This window comes from Helianthus annuus, chromosome 9 (assembly GCF_002127325.2).
Source record: "Helianthus annuus cultivar XRQ/B chromosome 9, HanXRQr2.0-SUNRISE, whole genome shotgun sequence".
In the NCBI taxonomy this organism is placed as follows: domain Eukaryota; kingdom Viridiplantae; phylum Streptophyta; class Magnoliopsida; order Asterales; family Asteraceae; genus Helianthus; species Helianthus annuus.
The window spans coordinates 97,104,365-97,123,438 of record NC_035441.2 but is presented as its reverse complement, the minus strand read 5'-3'; the positions used below and the strand labels follow the sequence as shown (position 1 = coordinate 97,123,438).

Genomic DNA, 19,074 nt, shown 5'->3' with positions numbered 1-19,074 from the left:
GGTCAAGTCGAGGTTATAGTAATAAGATCTACTGAAGAGACAATAGACATGATGGTTCAAGAAGAACCTCAGGTACCTGAAAATAAAGAGATCTCATTAAGTTGTATCATGTCTAAGATATGTATGGAATCGAAATAAAAATCGACGTCGTTATACTTTTGTATATAATGTAGCGCTTAAAATGATTAAATGATGAGGATCAAGATTTAAGATCTGCCTATGAATGAATATTAAGAAATGATTGGCCAAAATAGAAAGACGCAAATAAGGCAAAGTTTAGTTCTCTAATGAAATGGAAAGTTTCTGGAACAACAATCCATACAACTGAAGCTGTAAAATATGTTGGATACAAATGTGTCTTTTACGCGAATCATGTGAAAATCAAATTAAGTGATATAAGTCAAAATTGGTGGCACAACAATTTTTGCAAAGACTTATGATTGATTATGAGGAGACGTATTCTCCCGTGGTGGATGTTTTGACTTTCCAATATCTTATTTTTCTGGTAATATATAAAAGAGAATTGACACGTGTCTTATGAAAGTTATGTATCACTTGATACTAAGTCATATAAAATAAGTTCTCGAGAATATTATGATTATTATATAAATTCAAATCTGAATACATATACATGTTGTATATGTTATTGAATTGAATATAATTGAAACTCCTCATGAGTATGCTAAAGCATTTGAGTGCTTAAGAGGTTAATTAGAACACCTTATGGATGTAATTATTGTGCACCAATACTCCAATAAACATACATAGAAAATACGTACCTGGTTGTTATGGCATCTCAATGTACACAGTGTACAAACATGGTACAATATGGATTTTGGAGATAAAAGCAAGTGTTCATGATATTTTGCATATGATATAGATATCTATGTGTTAAAAGGGCAAGTTTATGTAGCAAAACTATTGAATAGTGAAAGCACATGCATATTTTGATAAGATGAAAAGAATTCCCCTATGGATTGTTAATGCCAAAGGCATTGAAATCAAAACTCAAGTACGTACAATATGAAGTTGACAAAATACTACTATATAAAGTTGACAAAATACGTATGGACTAAAATAGTCAAGTCGAATGTGGTATAATCGACTCACTAGTTAGCTCGGAAATAAGAAATACATATGGTGAAGTTGGTCCATTTGTTTTCATTAAAAGAACAATATGATGTTTACAAGTATTACAATATATGTTGATGATGTCATTGAATCTTTTAAAGAGAAAAAAAATGAGCTCAAATATTAAAACAAGAATTTGCAAATGGAATATGGTATTGAAAACTGATGGCTCGATACGTAGAACATACATTTATATTATAATCCATCAATCATAACACATCTAGAAAATGGTGGACATTTTCATATGGACAAAGCTTATGATGTAAGTACATTTAATGATGTCCAAATTTTTGATATAGAAAAATGATTTTTATCATCTTCTATTAAAGAAGTAAAGATCCTTGGTGCTGAAGTACCATAGTTCAATACAAATTGTATTAATATATCTTACTAGTTATACATAAACATATATCATTAAATTCACTGGCAAGATTTAACTCGTGTACAACGAGGAGATAGTGTAATGGGTAAAACATATATTTTCTATACCCTTAAGGTACGAAAGATATGGGTTCATATTTTACTAACCCATCAACAAGTTTGTTTAGTTTTGTAAATGCATGGATTATAACAAAACACATTCATGAATCTTATGGTATCTACTTACAATAGGAGGCAATTAAAGTTTCACATGAAGATCATACATCAATGTTCATTAAATGATTGAACATCAAGAGATCAAGCGACAAATTACTTACTACAAAATTTTCAGCAACTTTCATAGAAGATTGGCACATGTTAATTAAATGATACATATCATAATGAGGGGGAGTTTTACGCAAGTTGCACTCTTTTTCCCTTCACTAAGTTTTATCCCATTGGATTTTCTTAGTAATGTTTTTAATGAGGCAACATACATGATCCAGAAGTACTAGGGTTAGACGATACGCGCTGCACTCTTTTTTCTTTAGCTATGGTTTTGTCCCATTGGGTTTTCTTAGCAAGGTTTTTAATGAGGCAATATCACCAAGCATAGTAAAGGTATGTGGATAGTCAAGGGGGAGTGTTATGAATGTATCATAATGGTGACTATTCACATACATAACTCCTATCTCTTCATTTCTTTTGTATTAATATATATGCCTATATATAGTGGCATTTGTATATGGATATATTAATCAATATAAGAAAACACTTCCACATTCTCTCATTCTTCTCTCTATATTGCTAATAGGTTAGTTATTTTACAACACTTAATGTTTTTATTATAAGTACTTAATATTCAAGAATAAAATTAATAATTTCTAATAGCATGGGTTAAACACTTAGGGGCTGTTTGGTAGTCTCTGAATGGTCATTAAGAGGCTACCTCTTAATGGAACCATTAAGAATCTTACCAATGAGAATGTAGAAGAATGTGACATGTGATGATTTACCATTCAGAGGTTTTAAACCATTAAGAGGTAACATCTGAATGCTCATTAAGAGGCTACCAAACAGCCCCTTAAACTTAAAAATAAAAATATATGTTTTTTTTTTCATTTCGGTTCGGTTCGGTTTTTTTCGGTTATTGAAAATGGTTATCCAAAAACCGAACCGAAATTTTCGGTTATTAAAAATCCGAAAACCAAACCGTCGATTTTTGTTTCAGTTCGGTTATTTCGGTTTTCTGCTCATCCCTACCTGTTAGTTTCGTTTTTTGTGTGTTTTTTTTTTAAATTTGATTTTAAAATTGGGTAATTCTAATAGCCATTCAAAACAATCAGATCTCACAGCATATCAAAAGAACGGCCTCCCTCCTCCTCAGTCCTCCCTCTGTTTTCTCCTTTCTCCTCCTGCGCACCATCAATTTTCAAGAAACCCTCCACCTTCCTCCGGCCTCCCACCGCCGGCTCCCCCTTCCTCTGCCCTCTCCGCCGCCCTATCCGCCTCCACTGGTAAGAATTTTTAACTTCTGTAACTAGAATTTTGGTATATATCTAGTTGTCTAAGGACTTTTTTTGCTATGAATCTTTCTATATATCTACAGAATTCTGTAACTTGAATTTAGGGTTTAGGGTTTATGAATTTTTTTTACTTCTGTTACAGAAGTTCATGTCTCAGAAGTTCTGTAACTTCTATTCTGTTGAACATATATTATTGTTCTTGAATGTAGACTTGTTTGGGGATTCTTTACGAGGATAGCGATTTGTTAATGGGCGTTGAGCCGTTGATTAGTTATGCATGATTTCAATTATATACCATGATAATATTTCAATTAGTTATGAATGGCTGAATGAAGAACAAAAAAAAGTTAGAAAACTACAACAAACTTGATATTTCCTTGATTTGAATTTGTAGAACTTTATGGTTTTTGGTTGGTAATTTTCAAATTTCTTTAACCAAACAAATATTTGGATGAACTTAAAAAGGACTCATACGTTTATTCGTGTAGAAAATATTAACTGAAAGTCGAACTTGCTTATAACCAACCAGTTGGTATTACTTTACCTACACGAGTTTGGTATTATGTAATAAAGTTGAACATGGTCCTAACCGGGTTGTAAACAAGTTGTAATCCAGATAAAAGGGTCATAAACAAGTTGTAAAACAATTCAACGAATTACCTGCAATTCCATCGAAAAAAAGACCTATTTACCATCATATTTTGTTAAGAAAAAGAACAGAAACCACATGATATACACTAAGACCACAAAATTTTCCAAGACCCAACACAAAACGAAAGCTATGAACATCCTAAGAAACAAAGTGGTTCTGTCTGCAAGTGAAGGACTAAAACAAAGAACTCTAAAAGTTTGTAATGCTTTTTTTTCGTTTCGAAAGACATCGTGTGTTTATTGTGTGTTTTCTAATGAGTAATGATTATATAATTTTGTTATGGTATTGTATTTTATTATGTTCCTCATCCCGACCCGACCCGACCCAAACGACGACGACCCGAAAATTTTAACTTTTGTTTGTCAAAAATTTGAACACCGAAAAAAGTGGACCCCATTGAAAAAAATCCTGGGTCCGCCACTGGATCCTGATGTTCGATTATTGACGCTTGATGTGTAGTCTCCGTGGATATTTGTTATGATCAGAATAAATATATTAGATATTGTTGTTAGGGTTTCTGTTTGGACTTGATGTGTGTAAATTTTTGTTTGATACATGTTGATTAGACTGATTAGTGCATGATAAACTGATTGTGTTATGAATTTTCACAGAATATGTGATGATAATCGTTCAAATCGATCATTCTTACAACAAAGTTAACCGTTTTATCCCTTAAACATTGCCTAATAGTTTACACATTATGTTCAATCTGGTGTTAAACTGTTAATATATACAACTGCTGTATTATTGTTGTTGCGTTGTTATCGAACTATATTTAGTTAGTGGAAGATAGCTGTATTCAAATTTTGTATAAATAGACATAGATGGCCACAGTTATTGAGATGGCTTGGGCATGTTAGGCTACGGCCACAGTTCTAACCGTGGAAACTCTCACTGTTGTATGTTTTTAGTTGTTTGGTAGCTTACTAAGAATGTTTTTAGTATACTGTGCTTTTATGCTATTTTTTAAGTAGCTAGGTGCATGTTTTTAGTACACCGTCCTCAATCTTTGTTCTTCAATGGATGTTCTCAGTTGCCTTTCTTCCATATGTGATTTGAATATTATGCTGAATACCCTCCCTTTACTCATTTCAGCAGCTTTTTACTATGCCCACTTACCATATTCCTCATTTCAGCAGCTTTTTAGGAGACCCACTTGCCATATTCCTCATTTTATGGCCCTCTATTCTCAATGTTTCCATGCATTTACATTCTTCATCTACATCATATCTTTAGGTAGTGTGGAGAAGTGATACATAGTCTAATTCTGAAGAAATTATGTGGAGATAGGTGTCTATGGAAGTTGCATTTGCAAAAAAAAAAAAAAAAAAAAAAAAAAACCAGAAAACCTCATTTATGGCTATTATATCAGTCTTTATTGTTGTTGTCTATCCTTATCTTTGTTCATGCAACCATATTTCTGTCTTAGTTCATTATGAAGAGAACAAAACTACTTTAAGACCAACAAACAATTAAACTACTTTACAAATTACGTTAGACACACAAAACTTAAATATGCATGTAAAGTTACATACTAGTGTGTGTAGACCTAATATACTGTTTAACTGAGTTAAGTACTGCATATATTTTACATTTTGCAATTGATGTATCTGTTTTTGCTTGTTAAGTTTTCTATGTTAGATCTCATTGTTCTTTTTGCACCTCTTGAAAGGTGATGCAGTGTGAAGCATAGATCTTTCATCTTTCACTTAAGTTTGTATGCTCTTTTTTTTTCTTTTTTCTTGTTATTTTTTTGCCATTATCAAGTCAGTTACCCATCCTCATGTGACCAGTCCTAAATTAAATTGACATGTGAAATGTACTGGCTATAGAATTTCTATATTTTTATTTTTTAGTTTTTTTTTATTTTTTAGAATTTTTCAGAATCTTTCGCTTTTTTTTTTATTTATTTTTTGTTTTTAGGGTTTTTTTATTTTTTAGATTTTTTAGAATTTTTTGATTTTTTTAATTATTTTAGATTTTTTAATTTATTTTTTGTTTTTTTTTTAATTTTATAGATTTTTTTGATTTTTTTTTTGAATTTTTACATTTTTTGTGATTTTTTTTAATTTTTAGAGGTTTTTTATTATATTTTTTTTATATGGATCGATCCGGATAGTAATCCATCCATTTAAAATTATTTGGATATGGATCGGATCACACGATCCATTATGTTGGATCATGGATCGGATCATGATCCATTTAAGTTGGATCATTAATAGATCGGATCATGATCCAATCCATATCCATCCATTTCCTAGATACCAATTGTTTTCAACATCGTCTAAAGAGTGTTATGTTAATTTATGTGAATAAACATGTTATGTAATGTTTAATCTCACGTGTACGAATTGAAATTCCAGATGAATGAGTTTGAATTAGTTACTTGTATAATACAAACACAAAGGGTGAAAAACTAAGGGGGGTGTTTGGCCTAGCTTTTTTAACAAAGCTTATAGCTTTTTTTTTTTTTTATACAAAATAAGCTTATTTGGTTTAGCTTTTTAAGCTTATGCTTATTAGCTTATATAAGCTAATTTGAAGAAGCTTATTTGAAGAGGCTTATTTGTGCAAGGGCAAATGATAGAAAATAAGCTATAAGCTAATCCAAACACTTAAAAAGAGCTTATCAAATGAAAGATAGAAAATAAGCTATAAGCTACTTTAAAATATAAGCATAAGCCAAAAAATAAAAGCTAAAAAAAATAGTGGATTAACATTTTTGCAGCCTATCTCCAAGGGGGGCTCGTATTCAAATCAGTCCTCAACTGAACTGAACGGAAAAGAGAGGATATGGCGGCAAGGGTGCATCACTCCCTTCAATCTCATACAACCACCTTCACCACCTTCTTCTTTCCTAAATCCATCAACAAAACCCACAACAAATGGTTCTCACCATCATCCAGAAGATCACCAACTGCTTTATACTGCACTTGCAGCAGCACTTCTAGCCAAGATCCATTTGTCCTCACCACCCCGCTTTATTACGTCAATGCCCCTCCTCACATGGGCAGTGCCTATTCCACCATTGCCGCCGATGCTATTGCTCGCTTTCAGGTACTTAATTCCTTTAATTATTAATTTGTCTGCCTTTTTCTATCAAATGTTTTGTTAATTTATCTTCTCTGTGTTGAAAACCACCCCTAAATTGTTGACTGCTATTAGGGCTTTGCAAGTTAAAGTCAAATTGTACATAACTACATAAGGTTTGAGGTGTTGTAAAGATATTATCTTTTGGTGATAAAGTTTGAATCTTGATGGTTATGTAAGACTTGTTTTAGCATGTAATTAGTAACAATAACACTACTTAGAATCTTCATGAATTAGGATATTAAGGACTACGATAAGCATACACTTCACGACGGACCCTAACTGACTTAGGATGAGCGGATTTGGCATGATTTGCTTGACTTGCACCTCTATGAGGAAATGGTCCATGATGGAAGCTTGTGGATGCGTAGTATTAAGTTTAAGGATTTTTAGGAGGATGGTTTAGATTTGTAATAGATTTCTTGCCTTCGGGGCTTTGCTTGTCATATCTTTTGGGTGGCCTTTGCATGTTACCCTTGTCGGTGTGACTATAGGATGTTTTACTTGTTCTTAGTATACGGTTATTAGTAGCAACACAAGATATTTTTAGCACTCTCTGTTTTTCTGCTGTATTTTTTTATTTTTTCTAGCTATGCATGTTTTAATTGAATTTGTATATAGATATGGTTTTTGGAGTCGGGGGGTCTCAGTGTCTCACCGGAAGTAGCCTCTCTATCCCTTGGGATAGAGGTAAGGCTTGCCTACATTCTACCCTCCCCAGACCATACCAATAGCCTTGCTATAGGTAGGATGCTACTACGCTCGGAAGCACGGAAACGCCTATGAGGTGCCGTCTCCTGTCCCGGGGACTGCTAGGGGACGGAAACGGCACGGGGACGGCCGGGAAACGTCCCCGGCATGTAGGGTATGGCGTGGAAATGTGATGCAGAAGGGGACGGCGTTTTGGGACGCGAAGGAAACGTTTCCGACATGTTTCCGTTTATTTTTTTGGGTTTTTCCGACTTTCCGGTGGGCTCCTCTCTGATTTCCGGTAGTCTTCTGCGTAGAGAAGACGATGATGTTTAAAATATTTAAAAAGTAATATTATATTATTTGTGGTACACTTTGTTTTGTGTGCATTTATGAGGATAAGTAAAAAGAATACTACGTAAAATTTACACCACAAACTTATTTACTATTTAATATTTAACAGTTTTTCTCCGTTTCTATTTTGTTTTATACTTTAAACTTTTTGATTACATTAGATATTGTTAAACCAAAAGTCTGTCATGTTTATTATTGTTAGAGGGTTGAATGTGTAATATTTTAGTCTTTATATTTCCCTGATTGTAACTCTCTATTCATTCAATAAAAATCCAACCCTTTGGTTTTACATGGTATCAAGAGCCAGGAGCTCAACAGTCAACTCTTCCCCTTCCCTTCGCCGGTAACCTGTTTTTTTTCCGGCCAGCCTCTTTCAATCATGGCAACCTTGGCTGCCTTCACCACTGCTGAGAAAACAGCCCATAACACACACAAATTTGCTTTTACCCTAACCCCAACAAACTATGGGTATTGGAAAGCCATGATCGAACCTTTCTTGCTTACAAATAATCTGTTCGATTATGTGGATGGCACCATTCCTTGCCCAGAACCAACTGTAATCATTCCAGCATCTAAAGAAGGTGAAGCTTCTTCAACCACTGATAACCCCAGTTATTCCCGGTGGATTGCAAACGATGCCCACGTCCGGATGATAATCTTATCAACAATTTCTGAAGCATCATTTCAGCATGTTCAAGGTAACACTTCTCGTGATCTTTGGCTTTCTTTAGAACGTGCTTATGCACCCAACACAGCCTCTCGTGAATACACTTTAAAAACTCAATTGCTCAGAATAATGATGAAAGGGGATGAAACCCCAATTGCATATTTGACCCGAGCTATGGAATATGCCTCTGCTTTGTCAAATATTGGTGAACCTATGAAAGATAAGGACCTAGTTATGCTCACAATATCTGGATTAAGAGATGAATACAATGGTTTAAAATCCAATCTTCTAGGCCGACACCAACCAATCACGTTTAATGAACTGCCTGGCTTATTATCTGATGATGACTATATGATCAACAAAGCACACCCTATTACCCCTACCCCATTGCCTCAATTGTTTGCTGCTACCACAAATCAACAGCTTACAAACACCATTTCCCCTCAACAACAACTTGCAAACTTACAACAGTTACACCAGTTAGCAGCCCAAATGGGATACTAGTTGAACCCGGTTACACCGCCGGCCCAGCAACCTCAGGCCTTCTATGCTGCCCGATCACCGAACCATCGAGGCAATCGTCGGGGAAGCTCTCGGGGTAATTACCGAGGCAGTCAAAATCGGACCAGGGAAAATACACAATCTGGTGGTTCCAATAGACAGTTTTCTTGGGCTTCAACACATAATATGGTGTATGGTCACTGTAACCGATGTGGCATAGGACATCTACCCTCACAATGTCTAAACCAATCTGGTCCTCGGTCTGCCCAGGCTCAGTCTCAGGCTAATTTTGCAAGTTTTTCAGAAACGGGTTCAACCTCAGGAGCTACGTGGTTCCCTGACACTGGTGCTAATAGCCATGCCTCTCCTGACTTGTCGAATCTTGACAACTCCGAAGTATATCAAGGTAATGAGGCACTCCACGTTGGCGATGGTAATCCTTTGCCCATCCTACATATTGGATCATCCAAATCTTTTTCACCAAATAAAACGTTTAATCTTAATAATATTCTTCACGTACCTGCCATTCAAAAGAATCTATTATCTGTTAAACAATTTTGTGTTGATAATAACGTCTACTTTGAATTTCATGCATCTTTCTTTGTTGTGAAGGACGAGTTTTCACACACTACCCTTCTCATGGGTCCAAGTAATCAAGGCCTCTACTCCGTCCATCTACCTCAGCTTAAATCAATTTCAAAACAAGTCTTTTCAGCAACCAAAGCACCCTCAAAAATTTGGCATCAACGTCTTGGTCACCCACATGAACGGGTTTTCCAATCTGTTATTTCAAATTGTTCTTTGTCAATTTCAAATAAATTATGCTCAACATTATGTACTCCATGTCAGTTGGGAAAATCTTCCAAACTTCCTATGGATAATTCTAAGTTTCAAAGCAATAATATTTTGGATTTGATATTTTGTGATGTTTGGGGACCCTCTCCTACTGTTTCTCTTGATGGATATCGGTTTTTCCTATTATGTGTTGATCACCACTCGCGTTATATGTGGTATTTTCCGCTTAGAAATAAATCTGATGTATATGTCACCTTTACCAACTTTGTAACCATGGTAGAAAGACAATTTCATACTAAACTCAAGTGTGTCCAAACTGATTGGGGAGGAGAATTTCGTAACCTATCTCCTTTTTTCTCTAAACTTGGTATTATTCATAGACGTTCATGTCCCTACACTAGTGAACAAAATGGAATTGTTGAACGTCGTCATCGTCACGTTGTGGAAACCGGGCTTACTCTTCTAGCCCAGTCTCATCTTCCACAACGTTTTTGGCACTTTGCTTTTGAAACCGCCGTTTACCTCATAAATCGGTTACCATCCAGAATATCCTCCAACAAATCTCCTTTCCAGCACATTTTTAAACGCAAACCAGATTACTCGTTTCTTCGAGTATTTGGGTGTGAATGTTTTCCCTATCTTCGCCCATATAACCGTCACAAAATGGACTTCCGTTCTCTCCCTTGTGTCTTTCTTGGTTATAGCCCGGATCATCATGGCTATCGTTGCTTTGATCCAGTTACTGAACATATATATATCGCAAGGCATGTTCGATTCAATGAGGATGTCTTTCCTTTCCAAACTCCCGCTCCTCAATCATCCATTCCCGTGTCTACCCTATATGTTTCTGTTTACCCTACACCAGCTCCATCTCTTCCCACCGACTTCGCACAGAACGAACTGCCAAGCCCTCCTCACCTTTCTTCACTAGACCCTTCTTATTCTTCCACCACTTCAGACCAACAAATTGCTGATGCAGTTTTTTCTTCCCAGCAACCACCACCAAAGTCACCTCCTTCCCCACATCAATCATCACCATCACAAACAACTTCACCCAACTCAGCTCCTACCCCCCTCCTCCCCCCACTCGGCCTCGGCCTTCACACCTTCGACAAAATCCTAAACAAACAACTCGATATGATCCATCGGCTTTTACGGCCACATGTTCTTCATCTTCCATTGAGCCTTCATCCTTTACCGTTGCCAACAAATCCCCGAAGTGGCGTCATGCCATGTCTGAGGAGTTTCAAGCTTTACATAAGAACGGAACATGGTCTTTAGTTCCCTATGTCAACAACACTAATGTTATTGATTGTAAGTGGGTGTACAGGTTAAAGAAAGATGCACAAGGCAATGTCACTCGTCATAAAGCACGCCTTGTTGCAAAGGGGTTCACTCAACAACCCGGTCTTGATTATCATGAAACATTCAGCCCGGTAATAAAGGCAACTACTCTTCGGGTTCTCTTGTCTCTTGCCGTGACAAGCAACTGGTCTTTACGTCAGTTGGACGTGCAAAACGCTTTCTTACATGGGGATTTAAAAGAAACTGTTTACATGAAACAACCACCTGGTTTTGTTGATCCACAAAAACCAAATCATGTGTGCCTTCTTCACAAATCTCTCTATGGGCTCAAGCAAGCTCCTCGGGCCTGGTTTAATCGTTTATCAGGAGCTCTAGTTGAACTTGGCTTTTATGGATCAAAAACTGATCCCTCACTGTTTATCTTTAACTCCGGTGGCACTCTTGTTTATGTTCTTGTTTATGTAGACGACATTATCATTACGGGCAACAACGATTCTGCTATTAATGGTCTTGTTCACCGCCTCAGTTCCATATTTGCCATCAAAGACCTTGGAAAGCTTCATTATTTTTTGGGAATTGAAGTGGTTCATCACAAGAAAGACATCGTCCTATCACAACAAAAATATATTCTAGATGTCCTTCAACGTTTCGGCCTCTCTACTTGCAAACCGGTAAATACTCCAATGAGCACGTCCCAAGTGTTGACCATTGATGACAGCCCACTTCTCTCCGATCCAGTGAAATATCGTCAAGTCGTTGGCGCCTTACAGTATGCTACTCTATCTCGCCCAGATATTGCTTTTGCTGTTAACCGTGTATGTCAATTCATGCATTCTCCAACAGAAAATCATTGGTCGGCAGTAAAACGGATACTCCGGTACCTAAAGGGGACTGCAGATTTGGGTCTCTTTATTCGCCACTCTTCGGGTTCTGTCTTGCAAGCCTTTACAGATGTTGTCAACTGGCAAAATGTTGTCACCTCACCGGTTCGTGCCTATTCTGACTCAGATTGGGCAGGTTGCCCAGTCGACCGTCGATCCACGGGAGGGTTCGCCATATATCTTGGATCCAATCTCATCTCCTGGTCTGCCCGTAAACAACGAACTGTTTCACGATCTTCAACCGAGTCCGAGTACAAAGCCCTTGCTAATACAGTGGCAGAATTAATCTGGTTACGGTCTCTCCTACATGAATTAGGCATTTCAGTAAATACTTCCCCTACACTTTGGTGTGACAATCTAGGGGCCACTTATCTCTCAGCGAATCCTATATTTCATGCTCGTACAAAACATGTAGAAGTAGATTTTCACTTTGTTCGTGAACAAGTGGCTCAAGGTCAATTAAATGTCCAGTTTATCTCTACAAGTGATCAGATTGCTGATGTTTTCACAAAGCCCTACCATCTCAACGGTTTCTACACTTAAGGTCCAAGTTGCAGGTCGTTCCCCGCCCTCAACTTGCGGGGGAATGTTAAACCAAAAGTCTGTCATGTTTATTATTGTTAGAGGGTTGAATGTGTAATATTTTAGTCTTTATATTTCCCTGATTGTAACTCTCTATTCATTCAATAAAAATCCAACCCTTTGGTTTTACAGATATTTAGTTACTTTATATACTTATTAATTTATTTGATATAGAGTTTATTTTTTCATATTTTTATTGTTTTCCAAAAATATATATAACTTGAAAGAAAATTTTGATTATAAAAGATCATTTGGGGTTGAGATGTGTTACATTATCACTTAGGAAGATATGGGATTTTTGAACTTTACATCAATATATAACTATTTTGGGGTTTTGTGTTACATTATCTTTAATATATATTTGTTTTTTTATATGTTTTTATTCCCGTACCCGTCCCGTCCCCGCTTCTTGAATTTTTTAGTTTTGCCGTTTCCCGTTCCCGTACCCGTGCCCGTACCCCGTTCCCGTACCCGTCCCAGTGCATCATAGGCTACTAGGTCCAGCTTTTGTTGTTATATACACTTAGAATGTTGGAACGATTTAGTAAGTGATACTGTTAATAGCAAATGCATTCTTTGGTATTTTTTGCCCTAATTCTCAAATGTTGTTCATGATTCTTCATAGTCAATCCAGATATAACTCGGGCAAATTAAATTTCTTATGTTCATATTGCTTTCATTCACACCACATTAATGTATTTTATTGACTATTACTAGAACCATAAGTACGAAATTAAGCATGAGTCATACTACGACACCAATTGTAAACATATTATGATTCTTAAGAAAATATCATAATGGCCCATCTTAATACAATACAAAGGCTGACCCTATCAACATCATTCCTAAATAGAAATGGGAAAGCATATACGCATGCCTTGCATATTGGATTCTGAATGTGTCGCATGCTTTGACACCAACGTTCATGGATACAATTACAAACACTCAAAGCATGCGACACATTCTGCATCCAATATTCCATTGTGGATGTAGCAAACTAGCAATAAAGGACTGGTTCACACTTTTCCATGAAATTGCTCATTTAACATAACGGAACAAATAATCAAATGCATGTTTCTGTGTATCTACGCATCTGCCATAATCTGAATCTGAATATCCAGTTGCTTATGATTGGAGAGATTTCTTGTAGGTCAACAACATCATATCGTTTGTTCCTTCACAAGTCCAATTGTGGAAGCATTTCATTTCATTAACTATTTACCCAATCTTTGCATCCTTTCCTTGGCAATGTGACCCAAATGTTTATAGTTTATACCATAAGTAGAATTTTTCATGTACTAGCTTCGTTTGGTTCCAAGCGTATCTTGCCATTTTAATTAATCGTTCAACAAATTAAAAACGCCCGTTTAGTCATTTCATATAGCAAATTAAATACATGAATCTTCAAATTTCATGTTAATCCGCTCATCAATGTACCAACTAGAGACTTACCATTCTTTTGAGAACCTTCATCGTATTTTGCATCTACTTCTGTGGGAACGGTACTACATAGACTACATAGTTATCGGAAAGAAGGTTCTACATTAGACTTAATATTGTTTGAGACCATCATTTGTGGAGGAGATAAAATGAGGGACATCATTAGCTTCTTGGATCATCATAATATATAAGTGAACACAAAATAATTACATATCCACTAATATTTCATTAAATATGCTTCGATGATTGAAAAGATTAATCATAATAGGCATGCATAATTGCTTATAATTGTACTAGTTCATGAATTTAATAAAATTTGTAAATATTAAATTGGAATATAAATGATTTATCTGTATGATGAATCAAGACATGCAAGTAATGCATTCTTTCACATTTCTTAACCTTCTTTGTAAATATATTTCCTAATTCTTCAACTTATAATCAATCCAAATATTAAGAGAACCACATAAACTTCTTATTAGTAATTCAAAATTATGCAAAATCGACATATAATCTAGATAACTTCTTATTAGTGTTCTGACTATTGTTTCCAACACCAGAGGCTTATCGGAAAGAAGGTTATATTCATCACAGGCACAGATGAACACGGAGAGAAAATAGCTACCGCCGCCGCTGCAGGTGGCTCCACCCCAAATGACCATTGTGACGCAATTTCACAATCTTATAGGGCGTTGTGGAAAGATGTAAATCGCTTTTGTTTAAAATCACGTATTTCCCAATGGCTAATATATTCTTCAACTCTCATTCATAATCGTGTGCTTTTCTTTCTTACATTTATATTTCAGTTAGATATATCTTACGACAAGTTTATTCGCACAACTGACCCTAAGCATGAAGCTATTGTGGAAGAATTCTATTCGAAGGTTCTTGCTAATGGTGATATTTATCGAGCTGATTATGAAGGACTATACTGTGTCAATTGTGAGGAATACAAGGTAAATAAACTGCTGATCTGTTTATAATACGGGTTGATTCGGTTCATGTTCTATCTCAAACGGGTCAGTCAAAGCAAATAGTTTAACTAAAAAAGAAACTAGTCAAACGGGTCGAAAGTAGCCCGACATGTGTTTTCAGTGCAAACAACCTCCAAAATCATTTAATTGAGAATTTATATTATTATAAAATTATTCATGCAGTTAATCACATATTATCTTTTTATATAACATCCACAGGATGAAAAAGAACTGCTTGAAAACAATTGTTGTCCAATGCACCTAAAGCCGTGCGTCTCAAGGAAAGAAGACAATTACTTCTTTGCACTGTCAAAATATCAGAAAAAGTTGGAAGATATTTTAGAGCACAATCCAGATTTTGTACAACCATTGTATCGTTTAAATGAGGTGTGATAATATTTTATTGATGCGTGTAATTGCCACTTAATGAAATGTAGCATGACTGATGCTAAAACTTATTTAGGTTCAAAATTGGATGAAAAGCGGGCTGAAAGATTTTTCTATATCCCGAGCTTCAGTGGATTGGGGTATTAGAGTTCCTAACGACCCGAAACAAACCATATATGTTTGGTTTGATGCCTTGCTAGGGTATATTTACTTTTTTTTTCTATGCATTTATTTTTTTTATGGATATTGTTTTAATGTTTATGGTTTTTTGTAATATTTTTTCTCATGGAAAACGATTATTAAAGCTTCTATCATTTTTTTTTTTTTTTGTCTTTGTGCAGTTATATATCGGCATTGTCGGATGATCATGAGCAACCTAGTTTACAAACCGCAATTTCATCCGGTTGGCCTGCTTCGCTGCACTTGATTGGAAAGGTATTATTGGGCCGTATAGAAATGGAACAAAGCAATTAGTTCAAAGCTCTAAAATGTTTCTTGTTATTTTTTATAGAGTAAAATGCCATTTTCGTCCCTGAGGTTTGGCCCACTTTTCCGACTTTCGTCCAGAGGTTTGTTTTTCCGCATCTGGATCCAAAAGGTTTGAAATCTTGCCATTTTCATTCAACTCGTTAACTCCATCCATTTTTCTCCGTTAAATGAGGGGTATTTCTGTCTTTTAGTTATTAAAATTAGAAAACATTATTAAGAAATAAAGATACACCTCTGTTGACTTTCTAGTTATGACTTTTCTTATAAACATTACCAAATAGGTAAAAGGACGAAAATACCCCCGGCTTAACATTAATAAATGGATGGAATTAACAAGTCTGATGAAAATGGCAAGATTTTAAACCTTTTGGATCCAGATGCGGAAAGGCGAATCTTTGGACGAAAGTCGCAAAAGTGGTCAAATGGGTGTGTTCGGTTACAGGTCCAAATCGCCACCTCTACTAACACTATGCATTTTTTCTTCAGGATATATTGCGTTTTCATGCAGTTTACTGGCCGGCTATGTTAATGTCCGCTGGATTGAGCCTTCCCAATACTGTTTTTGGCCATGGTTTCCTGACTAAGGTATTTACTTACTATTTAGCCATTAAACGCTTTATGTTAATAGTTTGTAATAGTTAAAAAAAATTTAAGATCTGATTTCTCTTAAAAATCACTACGTTATAAGACATGAAATGAGCACTAAGCTCATATGTATATGCTTTCATTTCATGCAGCAATGGTTTTATTTGTAAAATTTTAGGATGGTATGAAGATGGGAAAGTCACTTGGGAATACCCTTGAACCAAAAGAGTTAGTGCAAAGATTCGGGCCTGATGCCGTCAGGTACTTCTTTCTCAGAGAGGTTGAATTTGGAAATGACGGTGATTACTCTGAGGAACGCTTCATCAATATTGTCAACGCACATCTCGCCAATACAATCGGTATTTTATTTTATTCTTAATATTAGACTATTGTTTCTATTCATATTTAACGCATTATTTACATGTTGACCCGTTTGACCCAAGCTCATTTTGACTCTAGACCCAACCCGCCGGGCCTGTCCATTTTGCTACATCTATGAAATTTAATCATTTTGATTATTAATGATGCCATGCCATGTAGGAAATCTTCTTAATCGTACACTTGGACTTTTGAAAAAGAACTGCCAATCAACTTTGGTTGCTGATTCGAGTGATGCTGCTGAAGGTATTGAATTCAAGGATACTGTAGAAAAGCTGGTAAGATTCATAACATAAATTTTCAAACTACTTATTTTAAAATTGCATAGGTTGACTACTTACTAAATTTTCTGAAATACCGTTCAAATGTGACATAAGTAGGACATTTTTGTAGACCGAAATTAGTTTCATTATTCTTCATGATGATCACCGAGGGCAATTACGTAATATTAGGTTATTTTATAGTTAAGTGGACTCATTTCATTGTGCAGGTTGAAAAGTCAAAGGTTCATTACGAAAGTCTCCAACTATCATCTGCTTGTGAGAGTGTGATGGAAATCGGTAATGCTGGCAATCTATACATTGATGCACGTGCACCGTGGTCTCTTTTTAAACAAGGAGGTGAATCTTTTGATTCTGCTGCAAAGGTATCTCAGTCTTTCTTAATTTCAAGAACTTTCGATATCAACATATGTTCATCACATGGACTTTTTCATGGTGTACAGATCTAAAACAAAGACGTGTATTAACTTGTTCATTCTCTGTATTCTCATCGACTATCCTAACGCAGGATCTCGTGCTTATATTAGAAGCAGTGAGGATTATCGCGGTTGCATTGTCGCCCGTTACACCAAACTTATGTCTTAGAATTTATCGTCAACTTGGCTACACCGACCAACAGTTCCATGCTGCCACATGGGTATACTCCCTCTCTGAACTAATATGATTACAAAATTGGAATTATTTCTGTAATAATTTTTATTTCCTGAAAAATACAATTTGCAGAGTGATACAAATTGGGGTGGGCTGAAGGGTGGTCAGGTGATGGCTCCACCTACCCCCATCTTTGCTAGGATTGAAACGGTTGAAGAAGCCGAAAGTGGGCCCGCTACTGAGAAGAAAGTTTCAAAGAAGAAAGAGAAGGCATCACGGAGTCAAAGTACCATCGGAGCCTAGACGTATTTGTGAAGTTACCTCATAACGAATTTATCGCTCTAATTGGAATTTTCATATTTATAATAAAATGGTTCATTGTTCATCCGCGGTCGCTATTCTACATTGTTGTGATATACGGTACAATCATAGAATGCACTTTACATGTAAAAAGATTAGAGAAATTGCAATTCACACATCATAAGTTCCAAGTCATGCGGTGAAAAACAAGCTTTAAAATGGCATGAAAACAAGCTTGGAAACATAAGCTTACATTTCACCACCTTCATACAACACAAAAAACACAATTGAATTGATAAAATCAAACGAAACCCCTGTTCATAATCCCGAAACTAACTCTCAAGTTTGGAAACAAAAGATCTCTAATGTTTACTTGGCTTTGAGCCCCTTCAAATAGTTGAGCCGTCTTTACCTTTACGACATAGTTTCTCGAGTGAAGTTCATTGCTACAGGCTGTCACACTAAATAATATGAGGGGGCAGAGACAGAGGGAAGAATGTGACCTTAACTGAGGTGAAGTTAGAGAGCCTGTGAGTCATCTCATCACCGATTCTCTTAAAAAATATATATTTATTTATTTAGACTAACTTCATCGCTTCTGAAGTTATGCTGCCCGAGATGAGGTGGAATTTGTCCTTAATTACAGGCCCATTAAAGTGCATCCTAAATTGAATTAATATCCGACTGCAAGAGCACTGTTTGTTTTGGTTCTTGTGCAATAAAGCCATGTTTATTAATTATTTTTGGGTTAATGGATTTAAACACCCCCAACTATGGCCATTTGGCCGATGGCACTCTCAACTTTCACTTTGTCTCAGAGCACTCCCAACTTAACACATCGATTGTCATGGCACCCCGTCGTTAAATCTTCTCTAACCAGGTTAGTATAATGAGCCTATGTGGCAATTTAATCTGATGTGGCATTTCATACGTGGCATACATGCTCATTCACCTTCTTTAAAACCCCCAATCCCTAACAAACTCATTCTCTGTAAACCCTAATCCTAAATGATAACAAAATTAGACGCACCTTGGAGCAAATCCATCATCAACATACGATCAGGTCGATTTCCGTGAAGAACAAGCCCTAATCTTGAATCAAAATGAGCTCCTCT

General features: G+C 36.0%; 1 protein-coding gene across 2 annotated transcripts; it reads left to right on the top strand.

Annotated features, from left to right (window-relative positions):
* The first annotated feature begins 2,830 nt into the window (after positions 1-2,830).
* On the top strand, positions 2,831-18,046 carry LOC110877764 (methionine--tRNA ligase, chloroplastic/mitochondrial). Of its 2 annotated transcripts, none has more exons than XM_022125960.2 (13): positions 2,831-3,008; positions 6,398-6,726; positions 14,535-14,678; positions 14,781-14,930; positions 15,168-15,335; positions 15,412-15,536; positions 15,677-15,770; positions 16,311-16,409; positions 16,588-16,768; positions 16,950-17,065; positions 17,278-17,433; positions 17,577-17,705; positions 17,792-18,046. In XM_022125960.2, exons 2-13 carry the CDS (start codon positions 6,463-6,465, stop codon positions 17,960-17,962), a joined length of 1,797 nt encoding a protein of 598 aa, XP_021981652.1. In that variant the 5' UTR covers positions 2,831-3,008; positions 6,398-6,462; the 3' UTR covers positions 17,963-18,046. The 2 variants fall into 2 exon arrangements, with proteins under 2 accessions (XP_021981652.1, XP_035832759.1); XM_035976866.1 differs by having other exon boundaries at positions 2,843-3,008; positions 6,379-6,726.
* The last annotated feature ends 1,028 nt before the right edge of the window (positions 18,047-19,074 follow it).